The sequence below is a fragment of the Electrona antarctica genome, assembly GCF_951216825.1.
Source record: "Electrona antarctica genome assembly, chromosome: 11".
NCBI lineage: Eukaryota > Metazoa > Chordata > Actinopteri > Myctophiformes > Myctophidae > Electrona > Electrona antarctica.
The window spans coordinates 10327375-10346998 of record NC_136792.1 but is presented as its reverse complement, the minus strand read 5'-3'; the positions used below and the strand labels follow the sequence as shown (position 1 = coordinate 10346998).

Below are 19624 nucleotides of genomic sequence, written 5' to 3'. Positions count from 1 at the left end.
TATTCAAAAGAAAATATTAAATGTATTCTACTGTAGCCTATCTGATATTTGTAACAGATGTAACTCTATGAGTCACTGCATGGTTTCAAAACAGTGGGTCGCCGACACAATTTTATGGGTTTTAAAAAGTTGGGGAACCACTGCTCTATTAGGTCATTTAATTTCTTGTTTTGTCCCTTTTTTGGCAGGACATCTTTACTTTGTAATGTAAAATAGACAGATAGCTTGAACCTGATGCTCTTGCCTCGTTTGGCTGTCCCAAAGCTATTGTACACATGAGACCCTTATTTTTGGTATGTTAATAATAGCATACCAAAACATTGTCCCTTGTTTGTTCATTTTTTTTGGAATGCATGTATTTATTGCTTCATTTGTACAGTAGATGATCTTCTTTTGTTGCTTTTTGATATTTTGTTTTAAATAAAAGGGAAGCTATTTACATTAGTTTCGTTTTATTGACTTTGAAAACACCATTACTTTCTTTTTTTTTTTTGCACAAAACACCAAACATTAGATATGATGTATCAGAATCAGTATACAGTTGAATGCATTACAGTATAGCATCCGTTTACAAATCCAACCCTCCAAAATGTGGGCAGGTATACTACTAGTCTTAAAAAAAAAAAAAAAGTAACCTCTCCAAAATGAAAAGGATAATATAACCTCCACCACACACAGGGTGAATAGTGGGGAAACCGCCACAAACTGCTGCAATATAACCTCCACCTTACACAGGGTGAATAGTGGGGAAACCGCCACAAACTGCTGCAATATAACCTCCACCACACACAGGGTGAATAGTGGGGAAACCGCCACAAACTGCTGCAATATAACCTCCACCTTACACAGGGTGAATAGTGGGGAAACCGCCACAAACTGCTGCAATATAACCTCCACCTTACACAGGGTGAATAGTGGGGAAACCGCCACAAACTGCTGCAATATAACCTCCACCTTACACAGGGTGAATAGTGGGGAAACCGCCACAAACTGCTGCAGAGGACAGTTACTGAACCCTCCTGGGTGTCCCTACAGTACTTAGTCAAAGGAGAAGAGAGGGAGAGTCACCTGAAGGGGGAGCGAGAGGCCCAGGCCTCACTTGCACATCGACCCAAGGTTGCCATAACTGTGTGCAGGTTAAAAAATATAACTTTCATTACAGCATTGATTTACAATCGGTGTGCATATGATTCATGCTATAACTGGGCCAACTATTTCGTATGACTTGTTACTGCACTAGGGGAAGAAAAAAAAAAACGTACATGTATTGTACAGGGCAGGGCCTGGCTGGAAACAAGTTCTTGAGCTTAGCCCAGATACCCTGGGTAAATATAGTAACTTTGCTTTGCTTACATACCGGTACATTCATTGTACAGGTATGTATGTACATTAACAACCTCTCCCGAGGGAGAGAGGTACCGGAATTGCAATGACGTTAAAGCTGGCAGCCCATTCTATACTAGTGCCCAATCTCATCATCTTCAGGCAGTAATACTTGCCGACCAGTATGTTATGCGTCCTACACCAGGGGTGTGTCCTACACCAGGGGTTCTTAACATGTGGGTCACGAGTCGACCCCTCAGTGGTCAGATTCTTTTCTGAGTGTATATATTTTTTTTTTAAGTAACTTTTCTTTTTTGCAACTGAATGGCTGGAAATTAAGAAATAAACTTTAATAATTAACCCATTTTCGGGCGGGAACCCCTTTTGGTGTTAGCATTATGTTATGCTTTAGCTATTGAAAAATAGCAGATCTACAAGCTCATAGCGCGCCACCGAGTGGCGCGCTACGAGCTTGTAGGTCTGCTATTTTTGAAAAATCGAAGAACGACTGACATAGAAACATAGCTTTTTCAGAAAACTGTCAGGATGTAGAAGACATTTTTAGAATCTGATCTCAGGTCAAAATGGGTTAAAGCCATTTTTGGGGGTCCCCAGCCCAAAGGGTTGAGAATCCTTTTGGGGCTACGACCAGGGTCTAAAATGTAACAGTGCTTCCACTGCGAAGATCAGGGAAGATTACCTCCAACCACTGCACACCATGTGCTGGTTATACTTTATTAACATTCTCTACATACAGATTGGTTGGAAATAACGTTTTATTCCCGGACTGTAGCTTTAAATCCTGTTATAGACACAGGCAATATAGGTAAAAATCACAGTAAGCCTACTTTACACAAGAATTCAAACTACTGGTATCTGTCATTCTCTCCAACGTAAGGCACAAAACCCAGAGGTATGATCTGAATCCAGCTCATCCTTCCCTCCCCATTATTATTGTGCAGCAAAGACTTACCAAGTCATATCAAAACTATAATTCTTATGCAAACATGAATATGAAGATTCTCACTCACTGCCTTCACAGTAAAATCCCAGTGTTACTTCAACCACTCACTATTTTATGCTTTGCCGTATAACGGCTGTGTGTGAAATTAGCAGATCTACAAGCTCGCAACACATCAAGTGTTTAGCACAAATTTATGACTATAATTACATGCCCCAAATATAGGGACACCAGGTTCAAAGTGGTTAACTCTATGAGAATATACTAATGTACTGTATACTGTAGGGTTGGGATTCTTTAGGATTTTGATTCCCTCTTAACGGTCCGATTCCATCAGGGGTTGGAAATAGACCATTATGGGTCTGTAACTCTGAGAGTGTACAAATGGAACCCAAAATGGTTCCCGTGAGGATCAATTATGGTGGTCATTGAAATGAAAAAGTGTGAGAACCACCAGTAGAAATAATGTATATTTTTGAATAGTTCAACTAGCCAATCTACATTGACACGTTGTGAGCTTGTAGACTGGCCATTTTAACTATTCAAAAATGTTTTGCAAAATAGTAAAAAAAAAAAGGCAAAGAAGTTTAGGGATAAGGGGTTTAGCGGTGACGAAAATGGAGTCCACAAACTAGCTCCAAATGTGACCCCCCCCTCCCCCCAACCCTACTAATGCATCCTAACATTTGTAAACTCTCTGGAGCTAAAGTAACACTACAGGGATTTGACCGTGCTTGTGTTCCAACAGATCTCAGTAGTTATTATTTCTCATACAGGTCCAGAGGGTAGTGCTCCTTGTACTGCTGAATGTGTCTGTGCATGTCTTCCATCTGCCTGGTCAGGTTGGGCGTCATCTCCTCGTAAACGTCGGAGAACATCAGGTCAATATTGGGCTTGTGGCGCTTCTCCGCCTTCTCGAACGCCTCCATGACCATCTTGCGGGTCTCCTTGCGCCAGCTGCGCTCGTCGTCCTCGCTCCACCAGTCGCGGGCCGTCATGTAGTGCCTCAGCCGCGAGATGGGGTGGTCCTGCTTGTCCCAGTAGTTCACCTCGTCCACCGAGCGGTACGCCGAGCTGTCGTCGCTGGTGCTGTGGTGGCCAATTCTGTCGAATCGAGTGTCGTTCAAGTTAATTATATCCCCACGTAAAGTATATATTTCCTCTCTGAAATCATTTAGATTAGCCAATTGACCTATAGCTAAGCCCCTCCCCAAACTGCTATGGTCCAATCACAGCTAAGCATAACAAGGGTCAGACAAACCTCCACCAATAGTTTTCCTATAATGATAAAACATTGTCTTAAAAAATAAATGTCACGCACATATTTTTCCAGTGCATATGGCAGGCCGTTGTTGACGGATTTGGAAGAGATTTTGAAGGTCTGGTTCTAAAATTTAACCAGTATTTAATGTATAAATTCCTAGATATTTACATTGGAATGAATGAGTCCGGCTGGAAAGTGTCCAAGTGAGAGTGTCAAAGTGGGAGAAGGGGGCTTAGCTAAAGGACAATTATTGTTTAGCTCTTCTCATTATGCCAATAAATCCTCCCTTCCACACGCTTCTCTGGTTCTTTTCCTTTTTAGGCCTCACTCACACTGTTGCAACATGCATACAACATTTGTCTTGTGTCTGTGTTGGCCGCCCCAATGCATTTCCAATGGAAGTCACATGGTTTTACAAAACATTTTTGTTTGATGGCTGTGTTGTGCCCCCCCCATCTATCTGATATCAGCACTAGGTCGGCTCGGGCCAAATATAGGGATTGTCATACTAGACATGTCATATGTCATATAGCCCAACGTCCTAGTCAGAGTCTTCGTTACACCCCCGAAATATTGTACTGAGCAAATGGACTGTTACCACCTTCAATAATAATGATGATAATAGTCTTTATTGTCTCCAAATCATATATTTTCTTTGTCATAGACACTTGTACAGAACATTAATAATTCTACTCGAGTTGGAAGCATTAAGACCCATTTTAACCCTCAGTGGCTTCCTTTCTGAAAAATAACGTCATTGTAAAAAGATTCACGCGTTTAGATATTCTATTTACAATGAGAAGCGGACGAGAGCTGGTGCCACTTGGACCCGGAAGTAACGTAGGACTACAAAATGACGTCGGACTTAAATACAGAATAGACACTCTATGCTGTGGTGGATTTGAACCACTAGACTCCCTGGTGGTGGACAGGTGCATTACCCCTGCGACACCCGAGCGCACAAATACATTGGCCCTCATTTATCAATTGAGTGTAAAATCCGCCCCAAATTCGAGTGTAGGTTTCGTAGTACACCCACGTCGGGTCGGCATTTATAAAGTGATCGCAGACAGCTGATCCTTCCTAATTTCATTCCTAGCAGTAATAAATGTGACGGCTGAAATCAATCTGGCACGCCCTGTGAAATCAAGCCTCGCCCTCGTTTTTGCGACATGAACAACTGCAATACGACCTGGAAACCATGGATACAGGAAAAGCATACTGCCTGCCTCACCCCCCTCTCTCATACACACACACACACACACACACACACACACACACACACACACACACACACACACACACACACACACACACACACACACACACACACACACACACACACACACACACACACACACACACACACACACACACACACACACACACACACACACGCACACGCACACACACACGCAACTTGCAAGCCCAACTAACTGGTGTGTTGTATCTTCAATAAATAAAGAACGAACACCTGCATGAATTAAATAAAGCTGTAGGCCTCCTACCCTGTCTGTTTCCCTCTCACCTCGCTTTCCTTTCTGTCATGTCTACGCACGCACGCACGCACGCACGCACGCACGCACGCACGCACGCACCTCAAGGCTACATGACACATCGTATCACCATGAATGGAATACGTTTGTAGGCCTATAATAATTTTACCCATTCGTGCGCAGTGCACGGCGAAGGCGAACAGTGAGACTGCGCACTGCTGTGATAAGTCCTGTGGGTGAGTGATGCCTGCATGAGAGATAGGCTACCATGTCGTCAAGGCAGTCATAATCAACGTTTATGGAGTGATTTGATCATTGATGAACGAATCATAAACATATGGATGAAGGTTTGCATGTGTGCTGGTATGTGCTGGGCTGGCGACGCACGCCGCGGCCCCGTCCTCCCGACCCCCGAAAATGATCTCGCTTTTATCTGAACTGTCAAAGCGCTTATTTAAATGGTGAATGATTAAGCCCCTTACGCCTATAGCCTGCTACAATTGCAAATAGGCAAGCTGTATGATTGTCATTGTCACTTGGAAATAAAGGCGTGCCGTCCATGTGCCTTTTCACAGTGATTCTATAGGCATCTGATGTCACGCTCATGCCGCATGCGATGCGCTCACAAATCATCTCACAAGTGCGCTCGCATAACAAGGCCAGTAAAGCACTGTTTGATTAAGCACAATCTAATACATTGTAAACATGTTATATTGTTTTTAATTGCGCGATTTTAATTACTTGTAAAGTTGGAAATCTCTCTTTTTCTCTTTTTTTACATGTATATACATAGTTTTATATTAACATTTTAGGAGTGAAAACATATGTTTAGATGCCTGTGACAGCGTGTCAGCAGTTCAGACAATGCTGCTCCACTGTTCTACGACAGAAAAACAGGTGAGGACAAAGCGTACGACAGCTCCCGACCAGACGTGATTTTTGTCCTGGCTCAAGTTCAAATTCATGCTTTGGCGCAAATCGTAAATGCCGAAAATTGCGGTAATTTCGGCGTACACCCATATTTTGGCGTACGCACGGTTGATAAATGAGGGCCATTGTTTTTTATACCCCCAACCCCACCTGGGCTGCCAAAACCAACCTGTAGGTCATGGCCTCGATGAGAAAGGGCTGGTTCTCTGCCACGGCTCTGCGCCGCGCTTCCTTTGTGGCGTTGTACACCGCAAACACATCGTTACCGTCTACACGGATGGACATCATGCCGTAACCTGGCCCCCGAGCAGCTGTGGGAATTATACACAAACAGCAGTGTGTTTTATCTGGACACAGGAACGACTGCAACATAATATGTAATACAAAATGTTATGATTCAGATTATTCAGTTATGATAAACAGATGGTCTCTGGCAGCTGGCGGCTGGCATATAGCTGATTTTTTCCTCTGCCTTTAACACGATCCAGCCACATCTTCTAGCCCAGAAGCTAATCAATTATTTTAAAATGGATCTTAACCTTGTTGGCTGGATCATAGACTTCTTAACTGTTAGGTCTCAGTGCGTGAGGGTAAATGAGGTCCTGTCTTCTCTGCTGCTCTCCTCCACTGGTTCTCCCCAAGGCTGTTGGGGAGAACCACTACTCACTACTGTATATTCTGTATACCAACGACTGTTGTAGCAATCACCCTAACAGGTATATTGTCAAATTTGCTGATGACTCTGTGATTGTTAGCCTTCTTGAAGACAATGAAGTACAGCATGGGCCAGTTGTCAATGACTTCATATCCTGGTGTGACAAGTCATTCTTACAGTTAAATGTGACCAAAACAAAAGACATGATCATCAGCTTTAGAAGGACTCCACCCAGGCCTGCTCCTACACTCATTAAGGGCACAGAAATTGAAGTTGTAGAGAGCTATAAATACTTGGGTGTCGTTCTTGACAACAAACGATCCTTTGACTCTCATGTTGCCTCTACATCAAAAAAAGTTCCTTTAATGTCTCGTCTGTAATGATGACTCTTTTCTACAGAAGTTTTATTGAATCTGTTCTTATGTTTTGTATGGTTGCCTGGTACGGTAATCTGACCCTGGCAAACAAGAACAGGCTCAGCAGCCTTGTCAAAGTGGCCAGTAAGATTTCTGGGAGAACCAAAGCCCAACTCATATAACTGTACAAGAGGCAGATGCTTAAGAGAGCCTCCTTCCTCCTGGAGGTCTCAGATCACTCTTTGCACTTATTGCCACTAATGCACTTTTGCTGACTTTGCTACTATTGAATGTTATGAATTCTCTGTCTCTAGTGCCCTGTTCTTAGATCGTAGTTTGTATTGAATGTTGTTGTTGTGTGTATTTTTTACTATGATCTGGCTGCAAACCAATTTCCCGCAAGGGACAATAAAGCTAACCTTGAACCTTGATAGCTGTCTGAGCACCTTGGCTGGTAATCCATTTCCTGTCAGCCTACTTTCATCTATCCCTCTATCAATTAAAAGAAGAATAAAAAGGCGAAAGCCAAAAAAATATATATCTTAACCCATACTGGGCGGGAACCCATTTAGGTTTTTTAAGCATTATGTTATGCTTTAGCCACCGAGAGGCACGCTATGAGCTTGTAGATCTGCGCAAATCTTTGAATGTATATTCTTTCAGAGCGAACGTTTATAACTCAAATCTTTGCTTCTGGCAAGTCCCTTTTCAGGGGTCCTTGAGATTAATTATTTGAGAAAAAAAACATAGAAATATTGGTTTTTCAGAAAACTGTCATGATTTAGAAGACATTTTGTAGAATCGTTCCCAGGTCAAAACGGGTTAAACAGATGGTCTCTTACCAATGCCATCCCCTCTGTACTGCTCGTTAGTAGGGGTAGAGATGGCGTAGCCGTTGTTACGACAGAAGAAGATGAGCGGACACTCCAGAGTGGCGGAGAAGTTGAAACCAGCGTGTGCGTCGCCCTCACTGGCTGCTCCCTCTCCGAAGTAGCAGATGACGGCACGGTTGGCATTCTCCCTTTTGACTGCATACGCAGCCCCAGCCGCTAAAAAATATATATTACATGTCAACGCTGTAGTGATTGATGGATTGATTGAAATATTTATTAACAGTTTGCAGAGTTACAGTACATTTCAAGCACAAACTCAATACAAAGACTGTTAACTGAGTGGACGAACCAATAAAGCATTACACTTGTTTACAAGAGGGTCCACAATGTTCAATTCATCAAAACATTTAGAGACGTACAAATAGACACTTCTATATAGTCAAAGAACAGAACAGGAATTCATCATAGAGGTAAAAAGGGAAAAGAGACATATACAGTGAGGGGGAAAGATTTTTACAGGGGCCAGTTTCGAATTGCAGCCGTCCGTAGGTGCCCTTTGAGAGCGGTTTTGAAGGAGTCAAGGGATTTGCATGTCTTAATGACTGTTGGTAGGGCATTCCACATTTTGGTGGCATAGGAGCGAAAATAATTTAGTCCCTTGTTTGTGCCGAATCTGGGTTGTACATGGTTCGTTGCACTCCCTCTGGTGTTGTGGGTGTGGACTTCGTTAACATTAAGGAAGTATCTAGACAGGTACATGGGTATCTTGGTGGAGTATCGAATCTTGTGGACCAGACCCATTGCAAGATGCTGTACTCTGTCGTCGACCCTAAGCCATTCCAGTCTGTCAAAGTGGGCAGGGGTGAGGTGGGTTCGGGGGGTGAGGCCAAGTAGGAGCCTGACCAGTTTGTTTTGGGAAGTCTGGAGCCTAGTTTTAAGGGCCTTTGAGGTGCTGTGGTACCAGGAGGTGCATGCATAGTCAAATAAGCCTTGTACGAGGGCTCCTGTTAAGGTCTTCAAGGTGTTTTTGTCGACCAGTGAGGAGATCCTGTAAAGGAATCTTGTTCTTTGGTTGACTTTTTTGATTACGTTGGTGGCCATTGTATCACCGGAAAGATTAGCCTCCAGGATGGAACCTAGGTAGGTAATTTCATCTTTACGTGTGATAACATTGTCACCCACTCTAACCAAGAAGCCATTTGCCTTGCTGAGATTACTATTAGATCCAAAGAGAATGGATTCAGTTTTTCCCAGGTGTAAAGATAGTTTGTCATCAGCGAGCCAGTGATTAACAGCTGTTGTTAATTAACAGCTATTCTCAAAGTTGCATGGTATGTCACATTCTGATATATCCGTCTGACTGATATATCAGGTCTTTATTTAATTGTTTTGAACGGTATCGGAAGTTATGCAGCAGATGTATGCCGACTTTTTACCTTTACCTTTCAACCTTTTCTGTCCCTATATTTTGGGAATGTCATTCTTGGTGAAAAGGTTTTCAAAACATTACAAAAATGTATGATTTACAAACTATGTTTGGAGAGAAAAATTTAATAAATGATATAATATATGCAAAATACGATAAAGGCATCGCAACTGGCCCACCTTTACAGGCACTCGCCACTGCGCCATTCATTAAAACACATTGACTGCCAAGCACGTCATATTCTTTTTTGCCGATTTGATGTGACGTACATTCTCCAATCATTATCAATGGGAATGGCAATTTGTGTAGGATAAAAATACCGATTTGCTCGTCCACATATGACGTAAATTCTACATTCATTGGCTAGCGCCCCTCAGAAATCCACTGTAGACATGTTATGAGCTACTTTCTGTCAAGAAATTCCTTGTAGATTTTTTCCAAGTGTTTGAGTTCGTAAGTGCTTGTTGGATATCACTCAACATCCCTGCGTAACCACCCGTTTTGAATTTGCACCGATCTTTCTTTACCGAAACGAAAAATGGCAAGATGGCCCCGGTCTGCATATAGTCAATAACTAAAGACCCAATGATCACGTTTACAAAATTCGAGGACTCTCTAAAATCGTGATGGGCATCAGGGCTCATTGTTTGGCCCCGCTTAGCCTAGCTCAGACCCACAATGGAGTTGGTAGTACTTTTTAGTGGTGTGAGGCCATGGCAGTGGAAACCAGGCTTTAAGATACTGTTGCAAACAACTAAATAAGCCAGCAAGCAATCCCTAGCCCTTGAGGCAGCACCCCTTGCTGGACAGATTTAGTATTGTATGTATTGGTCAGTAAACCTTATGGTCCCCTTGCCCCTTATGCCTAGACTTTTTGGGGGCATTTTCTTTTTAACTATTTTGCAAAACATTTTAAAATAGTTCAAATTGGCGATCTACATCGACCCCTTGTATAGGCTACTGTATTTGCTGTCACACCGTCTTCCAGGGTGAAAAGTTGCAGTATATCGCAGTGGGAATTCAAGTTTATTAATTTTTTCCACCTTTCCTATGAAAATCAAACCTCAAATCATAAGTCGCTCGACAGAGAGTGCCCCACCCCGCCCCAGACAGCGGACCGGACGCACCTTGACACTTTTTTCGCTTCAATAGTCAGTCTTTATTGGCACGGCCAATCAAATAAGACTTTGACAGAAAGTCACCAGGGCTGAGCATCAAACTGTCTCTCTCTCCCCCAACACCTCTAAACAGAACAGACACCTTGTTGTTTTTGTTCTCATTTTAGCACCTCACAAAATGCCATCCATTCCATACTAGACATACCTATTCCATAACCTTTTTATTCTTGAATTCGTTCAAATCATTCTTAAACACAAATGTTTTGCCTGCATGTTAGTATGCAACTCCCTTTCTTGTCACAAGTCCTTGAGCTGTATGATGACCTCACAGGCCGAAGACTTCCCAAACTATTTATCAAAACTCTCAGTGTGTAAATGTTTAACAGTCATCTGCACAATATATTCACAATATCAATATTCAGGCAATTGGTCAAAAAGAATAGTGATATTTGTGTTGTCCCCATCGCCCAGTCCTAGATAAAAGCATACCCTGGGGAATCTGTGTGGCCAGAGGAGAAGAGATGGTGATGAAGTTAAATTCTTTGCTGCCATAGTGCACCGGCATCTGTCGACCCTTTCCAAGGTCATCAGCGTTGGCATAGCACTGAGCCATGAACATATCCAGTGGAAAGCCGCGGTACATCAGCACTCCTGCAGGGGGCATCGAAAGAGCAGGTTTGAGGGTCTTTAGTGAAATGACAAACACCAGACCAATAATCCAGTGGTGGCTAATCCTTATGATTCCGTCGACTAAAAATGTTTGTCGACTACCTTTTTCCACTGGCGAAAACTAAATGGAAACTAAATAAAAACTAAGCTATGATGACTAAAACTAAGACTAAATATACTGACAATTTCGTCAACAAGTAAAAACTAGATTAAAATGTTAGGAAGGGACTAGTGGACAAGGGATCCAGTATAAGTCATTTTACAATTAGTTGCATGCTGAAAATAGACGATCTACAAGCTCACAACGTGTCGCAGTGGGCTTGTAGATCGGCTATTTTCAGCAAGTGAAAAAAAAACCATCAAGGCCCGCCAAAATACATTTTGTTCGACTAAATCAACTGTAGATTTAGTCGACTAACACTAAAACATTCCAGGTGACTAAAATGTGACTAAAACTAAATTAAAACCATTCAAGAGACTAAAAATCTAAATTTGCTGCCAAAAACAACACCGATCCTTACCAGCTTCTCTGTACTGGCCGAAGACGAGGTCACTGGGGTCGAGAGCTGCAGCGCTGCCAATGTGTGTCCCTTCTTCTCCGTAGTTGGTCATATAAAAAGAGATCCGACCCTACAGAAAAGGACCTCTTTATTTGTATTTGTTATAATTTTTATCCCACGATTTTGTAACCCATTTTTCACCCCTGTGTCAATTATCTAATGTGATCCTGGGCTCTACACACCCTCCGCCAACCTGGGGAGAGCAACGGACTTGAACTCATGCTTCCTTCATGCATGAGTGTCCAAGTTGCTCCTTTATACCTAACAGGGGGGAGTTTCCCTGGTTGGACGTAGCGCGTGGAAGGAACACGTTATTCCAACCAGAAAAGGACCTCTTTAACAAAACCTCATAACAACTATGTTGTTAGTTTGTTCCATACATTGTTGTCATATCTGACTGAGCTAAAGTTTTGTTCAGAGCAAATTTGGGAATCGTGAGAAATATATATATTTTGGTGTCAGCAGATTAGATTCAATTCTCAAAAACAAAACACTATAAAAAGTTAGGGGCCATATTTATAAATGAGAATTCCTAATATTGTCAGATGTTTGTACAAATGAGGAATTCCGTCTTGGTTGGTGCATTACAATTAATAAGGACAAAATATATTTAAAAAGAAAACTGAATATACACAGTAAGCTCTCAATAATATTGATGAAAGTGAATAAATCAATATCAAAATAAATGTTAAAAAAAGGCAGAAAACTATGGTTATGTAAATAAAAATAATTATTTCACTTGTGTTCCACAAATATGGCAATACATCATGCACTGCACTATAGACTGCAAGAGAAATACACTCACCTGTCTCTGAGATTCGTACAGAATCCTGTCCATGGTATTGAGCATGGTCATCGCCTTATAAAACTTTAATACAGTCTCCTTGGACAACTGGTTGAAGGAACAGAACACCAAAAACCATTAACCCTTGCCATAGGCCTATCTCACAGCATTTCCCCACCCCCTTTCGGAGCTAATGGTGTTATTTTTTCTGTGGTCCATAGACTTCCATGTTAAAAGAGGTATTTTCACAAGCCACAAACTACCGTTTTGTAAAGGTAAGGTTTATTCTACTTATTTGAGTTGTTATACCATTGTGTTTTCTTCATATTATTATCGGTCTTTGACATTTTAACATTAGGAAATGTACTTAGATTCTCCAGAGAAAAAAAAGGTGTAAATGCTAATGTTAAATGACACCACTAGCTACCGGAAGGGGGCGTGGAAAGGGGGCTGTGAGATAGGCCTATTGTATCCAACAGTACATGTGCCAAGACAATAATTCTATGTATCAAATGTATTACTCCGCTTTTCACAGAGTTAAAAGGACTAGACTGCAATGAAATGCGATTTCTGTATGATACCCATACAGAATATCCTGTGTTCATTTAACTCTGAGAGTGTAGAGATGGAACCAAGTGGACTTTTACGGGTGTGTAACTCTGAGCGTTTACAAATGGAGCCAAACGGCACCCAATTTGGTTCCATCTGTATGGTTTCAGAGAACCCCAGCAATGTCCATATTCTGGGGGGGGGGACATTAGCCAATAATCACACTGGTGTGAAGTGAGAGGCTCCTCACTCACTCCTTTAGTATTTATATTGTACCACATGACGTCACATGATGTTTACGGCTGTGAACAAACATTGAATAGACTCGACTCTTTGTTAAAAGTGCTCTAAACAAACAATCATTTTGGGGCGGGAACCCCTTTTGGTGTTTTAAGCATTATGTTATACTTTAGCTATTGATGTGGCGTAAAACTATGAATATATATTCTTTCAGAGCGAACGTTTTTTAACTCAAATCGTTGCTTCTGGGAGGGTCCTTGGAACTGTAAGGCATCAATTATACTATAATAATGCTACCCATAGTTCACCCTGCAGCATCAGCATGACATTGCAGATACCAAGTTACAGGTACAGCAATGACACTACTGGCATCTAGTCAGTCTACTTTGTTATAGCACATGCTCCACAACAACACAGTGAACTCCAGTGAACGTTGTTCGTATGTCCCTATATATATATATATTTTAATATTCACAATTTTAAATATATTGTGTCAGGATGACATGCTCATTAATATGTTGCAGGAGATTTGTGGTACTGTATGCGATATCGGTACCACATTTGTCATGGTATGTGTGAGTCAAGTCAACTGTATGACCACAGTGGAAAAGAACATGGCATGACATCATTGTTAAAGAGCAGAACAAGTAAATAGTTGAGAGAAAGTGTTTCAAAGTGTCAAATTACAATAACAACTAAATCATAATAACACTCAACAAGCATAATTCATGGAAACCCTTGATCCACAGACCTCCTCAGCTCTGATCAAGGTTGGGCACCCTAATCAAACTACTATTGTGACACTGCATTCCTTTAAATCCTGACATGGCCTTCATCATGTACTTAATTATCTGTTTTACAGTACAGTACCACACCTTAATTGACACCACAACTATTTAAGCTACGTTGACGAACACAAAACTAGTTTAGCTTGTAGAACTTCCTGTCTCCTTGTGTCCCCAAGTAACAACTAATATGAAGTATACTGCGCACCCATTCACCTTTGCAGCTAAGTGTCCCTTTCTCGGACTGCAACTGTACTTATTGTATAAGACCCATTTATTGAAATCCCAAACATGGAATATACTTGGACCATGCATTATGCCACATAATGCCTGTCTCAGGACGGCCACCTGCCAGTATACAGTGGATAACTTCCCAGTCTAATTAATTAGTCTCATGTCACGCAGCTGTGTCTAGATTCTCCCGGGGAGCTGCCTATGCCATAGAAAGCATAGGTGGACCCCAGGCTAGTTTAAGTCTAAAGTAGAGGGTTTAAGTGGTTATTAACACGTTTAGACCTGAGGACGGTTCTACAAATGACCGTTTTCTGAAAAACCTCATGTTTCTGTCGTTCTCAAACATTTTCATGTCAAGGACCCCCAGAAATATATGAAATTGGCCACCGACCCCCATCTGAAAATATGTTGTTCCAGGGACCCCCCAGAAGCAAAGATTTGAGTTAAAAATGTTTGCTCTGAAAGAATATATTCAAACATTTGCACCACATTTTCACGATTCTTCAAAAATAGCAGACCTACAAGCTGCTATTTTTCAACAGCTAAAGTACAACATAATGCTTAAAACACCAAAAGGGGTTCCCGCCCAAAATGGGTTAACACTTAGGGCTTTACACAGCGCACCTGTGGATCTTCAGAAGGGTTGATGATCTGGCCCTGGCGGTCCATCACACGGTACACTGGGATACCAGAGATGACGTTGGGCTCAATGAACTTCAAGTGGTCCACAAACTCTGCTGAGGCTCCAGGGAACTGAGGCTTATCCATGGCGGCGTCAAAGGGCTCTTGACGGTGCACCGACTGAAAAGAGAGAGAGAGAGAGAGAGAGAGAGAGAGAGAGAGAAGATGATATGTCAAACAAACAGTGATAACAGTATGCTGTGGCAACTCAGCAGCTACATTGAGGGAATAAAGTATGATATTGATGAACAGTGGTCTGTATATGTCTTCCTAATAGCAACTTAAGAGAACACAACACGATGGTAAAATAAGACAATTTAAACACACAGTAAAATGTAGCATAACTATCAAAATTCCTGATGAAAATGTCATCTCATCATGAATAGTTGAATCATGAACTTGGGCCTTGAACTTGGAGTTATAAATATCACACATTCAAATTTTACAGGATACAGTCATCACTACATACATTACATGCATCAGACACATGCATTTGTATCTACTTTTAACAGAGTAGATGTAATTTCCTGTGTTCTGGTGAATTTGGGGAGTTTGATACTTTTATCATAATGCTTTCCTAGCATTGGAAAATGATGGCCATTAAAAGTAGGCCTACATAAATTGATTTGATGACTGAAGCAATGCAAGACCCATTGCTTCAGTCATCTTAAATAACCATTCATTCATTAAGTGGACATCCCTGTATGATTGCATGCACATTGCACTGCCCACACCCCAGAAACTTTTAACATACATAATGTCCTGTGTTCTGGTGAATTTGGGGAGTTTGATACCAACTCTAGGAGAAATGACAATCCACGAGCAGTGGCGTATTTACAATAAGGCCAAATCCATTTCTGCCTGGCCAAAATCCATACACTGAGAAAAGAATCACACCTGTGTGAACTGAGTGGTGCAACTCCCCTCCCCCCTCTCTCTCTCCCTGTCTCTCATTAGCAGGCAACAGTGCAGCACTATCTCTCTCTCTCTGTGTTTCTGGCACAACAGCGCCACTCTTGCCCCTACTGCTGCTCATAGTCACATAGGTTAACACGGACACTCAAAAAGAGAGGACAAAAACAAGACCCGAGAACTATTAGTGGACAGCGGATTGGCCGCTGCGTGCGACTCTTAATCACCCATTGGAATGCAAATGCAAGCCTTTCAATCCTATACTCGTCTGGCAGACGACGACAATTAACACATCTTGCCAGCCCAAAATGTAATTCCTGGAAACGCCACTGTCCACGAGTCCGCCAGGAGACTCCTGCAGGATCCAGATGGGTTGGCTGCCCTGCACTAAACGTGTACCTCTCCTGTGTTTCACCTGCTGTTATGAAACTTTGATTTATCTCATCTTATAAAACATATTCATTATTCAACTTATTATATCGTTTCAGTGACACACAGTAACCAGATAATATAAGATATTAAATAATTAAATCAATCAATTATAATAATTTCAACATATTGATATTATTGACTAGTCGGGACTTGATCACCCCGGCTGGGTCACCTGAGTGAGGGGTATGATGTTGGGAGACCCGAAACCCCGATGACCTTAGGATACATCACTGAGGATACGTCCCAGGTACATCCATGTATGTATGCATTTTGTTTAGTTATTCTATTTATAGTGACTCATAGGAATAGACTACGTGACAACCAGGAATAGTCTGGTGACCACCGGAGAGACGGGTGGCAGCCGGAAATTAGACGGCACCCGGGAGCAGTATGGGTTGGCGCCCCAGCCTGTGTCTTCCGTGAGGAAGAAGCCCAACAAACCCATGGTGAGGCCTTTAGGAGGGCCATTCAAGCCTCAAGCGGAGCCTGCGGCACCACCAAGGGCAAGGTGGAGCCTGCGGAACTGTTGTGGCTCGAGAATCCACCATTCCTGAATAAAGTGCCTGGTGCTGGGAGTCTGGTGCAACGCACAGGGCCTGACCTGGTGAGAGCAGGAGTGGACCTGGTGAGACGTAGGAGGGGCCCGGACAGGAGTCAACCCACAGAGCCTAGTCCTTCCACGCGCCAGAATGGTACCTCCCAGTCCCGGCAGAGTAGTTCAGGAAGAACGGATTGTGTGGCCCTGGTTTTTCCCTAATGGGACTGATCGAGGGTAGCTACTGGGACGTAAGTCGGGACTTGATCACCCCGGCTGGGTCACCTGAGTGAGGGGTATGATGTTGGGAGACCCGAAACCCCGATGACCTTAGGATACATCACTGAGGATACGTCCCAGGTGCATCCATGTATGTATGTATTTTGTTTAGTTTATTGATTGAAATATGTATTAACAGTTTGCAGAATTACAGTACATTTCAACTAAGTACAACTCAATACAAAAACTGTTAACTGTGAGTGGACGACACCATAAAGCATTACACTTGTTTACAATAGGGCCCACCATCAATGTCTCTGATCATCAGATTAAGCATGCTTATTTGGCAATAAAATACAGGCAACCATTCAATTAATATAAGTAAAGCTTTTGTTTTCGTTCATTCGCCACACACCCCTGAGTCTGGCCAATCATAATATAGCAATGTCGTAATGTCGTTAGCTTAGCTATGGCTAAATAAAACTAGCTTAGGCTAATAGCTTTAAAACCATTAAATCGCAACACTATTTGATAAGGTTATGGTTGGTGTCAAAACATTAATTTGTTTAACAATCAATAACCCAAACAAGTGTTTACGTTTAGCTTGACGGAGAATCCGTTACACTGAAATTGGTTAGTATATCGACCTCTGTGACGCCAGGGGCCGCTGTTGTGAAATTGTCGGGATTATTTCTGCCGGGTGCCCATTATTTAACATAAAATAACCACATTGACATGTTTAAAACTATTTAGGCATGAACATTACAACATGCAATGCTAAAAATGTAATGTAATGTAATAAAAAGGGGTCAGTTGTTTCCTGCTGTCGTTCCTTCTATATACAACAGCGACATCTGGAGTCACAGGAATCAATATATCACCAATGTCGGTTAAACGCTGCCAGCCAGGCGACCTTACATGTTATCTAAAGCGAATAAATAAAGGGTTCTCTTTACAAAAACGCACACATACAGTACAACTCACATTGACTCTGAAGGCCCTGTGCTGCAGCAGTCTTGCAGCCCGCAGCCCTGCCGTCTGACGGATCGCGTGGAAACACGAGCCGTACATTTTAATCATCATGCTACCGCTCCGCACGGCCGTCGCCATCTGTCAGTCTCACTGTCACTCTTGTGATTGTTGTGCTGTGATCGCAGAAGATGAGAGAACAGCTAGTAGACTTTTATAAGTGTCTTCTCTTGTAAACTGTCAGTCAGACACCACGACGGAAGGGTCGGTGGTGTGATGGGACGATTGCAACGGCCACCTCTCTCAGGAAGGAGACGATGATGCGATGATCTTGCCCTTGGTGAAGGCAAGGGAGCGTCGGGGGCAGTATAATGGGACGCAGCCCGACGCCACCCTCCTCACTACTGAGTGCTCATCTCCTGCCTCCTGGTGGAAGAAGTAGGCCTACTCAGATATTTTACTTTCAGTAAAAATTAGCAATAATACCACAATATTCAAATACTCTGTTACAACAAGTAAAAGGCCTGTGTTTCGAAATGTTACCTGAGTAAAAAGTAGGCAACTACAAAAGTATTGGCATCAAAATATAGGCCTACAACATTTTATTTAACAAAAGAGCTATAACTGTAATGTTTTTTATAAATGAAAAAGAATGTCAATAAATATATTGTTTTAAAAAAATATATATATATAGGCCTACTACCAAAAGAAAAAAAAAATATCGGTAGGTCTACCTACCTAGGTAGACATATTTATTTTTTAGGTTGAGTTTCCAATTACCTTTTATTTCTACTCCACTATACATCTCAGATGAAAATGTTGTACTTTTACTCCACTACATAGATTTATTTGAACTTTTTTTTATGATCAGCACTTTATTTGGATATTTTTACAAATAGACAAACACAAAGCAACAAACACAAGCAACAACAACAACAGAATATGTATGCATGGACATTATGGATAGACAAGATAAACAAAGAAAAATGAAACATGTTTTTTTTTAAATTAGTTTACACGACCAAACACGTAGCATCATCAACCGTATCATATGTATACTAAGACAGTGAACAATCAAAAGGGCACTGCCTGACCATGGATCACATCAAGGGCCTGCAACATGACTGAGGAACACGATCCACTTCGAATCATATTTATCTAACTGATCTTAAAAGATAACTTCTCCAAAGCAGTCACAATACCAAGCTGAGTGAACCATACATGTGCTGGAGGCAAATCCTCAGACTTCCATTCCTTAACAATGATTTTCCTGCCCACCATACGAATCGAGTCAGCTAGAGGTGCGGGGAGATGTTTTAATGGCGATGTATGACCCAGAATAAACAGAGCAGGTGTATAAGGAATATCCTGGGAGTGATTTGCATTATATTCTCATGAATAGCACTACTTTGTAGATTTTGATTATTATTACAACGTGCCTGCTAGTACCTACAGAGTACTTTCCTTTTTTTTCTCCATAGAAGTACGTTTTTAAATGTTCTGATGAATTGATGGAGGACCCTGATGTAAACAAGTCTTTTTCTGGTTTTATCCTTGTAGCAGTTTTATTGACTATTGACTTGTGCTTTCATTTGAAATGTACCCATTCTACAAACTATGAATACAATTTTCAATCAATCAATCAATCATCTACATTGTGGTATTGATACTTTTACTTAAGTACAAAATGAGA

General features: G+C 41.8%; 1 protein-coding gene across 2 annotated transcripts; it reads right to left on the bottom strand.

The window, feature by feature from the left end:
- Positions 1 to 477: 477 nt before the first annotated feature.
- Positions 478 to 18332, bottom strand: bckdha (branched chain keto acid dehydrogenase E1 subunit alpha). 2 transcript variants are annotated; one of them, XR_013791137.1, is made up of 9 exons: positions 17947 to 18332; positions 14808 to 14984; positions 12397 to 12483; positions 11553 to 11661; positions 10852 to 11013; positions 7828 to 8034; positions 6144 to 6285; positions 949 to 3388; positions 478 to 663 (listed from the first exon to the last, which is right to left on the bottom strand). XR_013791137.1 is itself a non-coding variant. In XM_079514539.1 (8 exons), exons 1-8 carry the CDS (start codon positions 18070 to 18072, stop codon positions 3046 to 3048), a joined length of 1353 nt encoding a protein of 450 aa, XP_079370665.1. In that variant the 5' UTR covers positions 18073 to 18332; the 3' UTR covers positions 478 to 3045. The 2 variants fall into 2 exon arrangements, 1 of the variants encoding a protein (XP_079370665.1); XM_079514539.1 differs by having other exon boundaries at positions 478 to 3388.
- Between the last annotated feature and the right edge of the window lie 1292 nt (positions 18333 to 19624).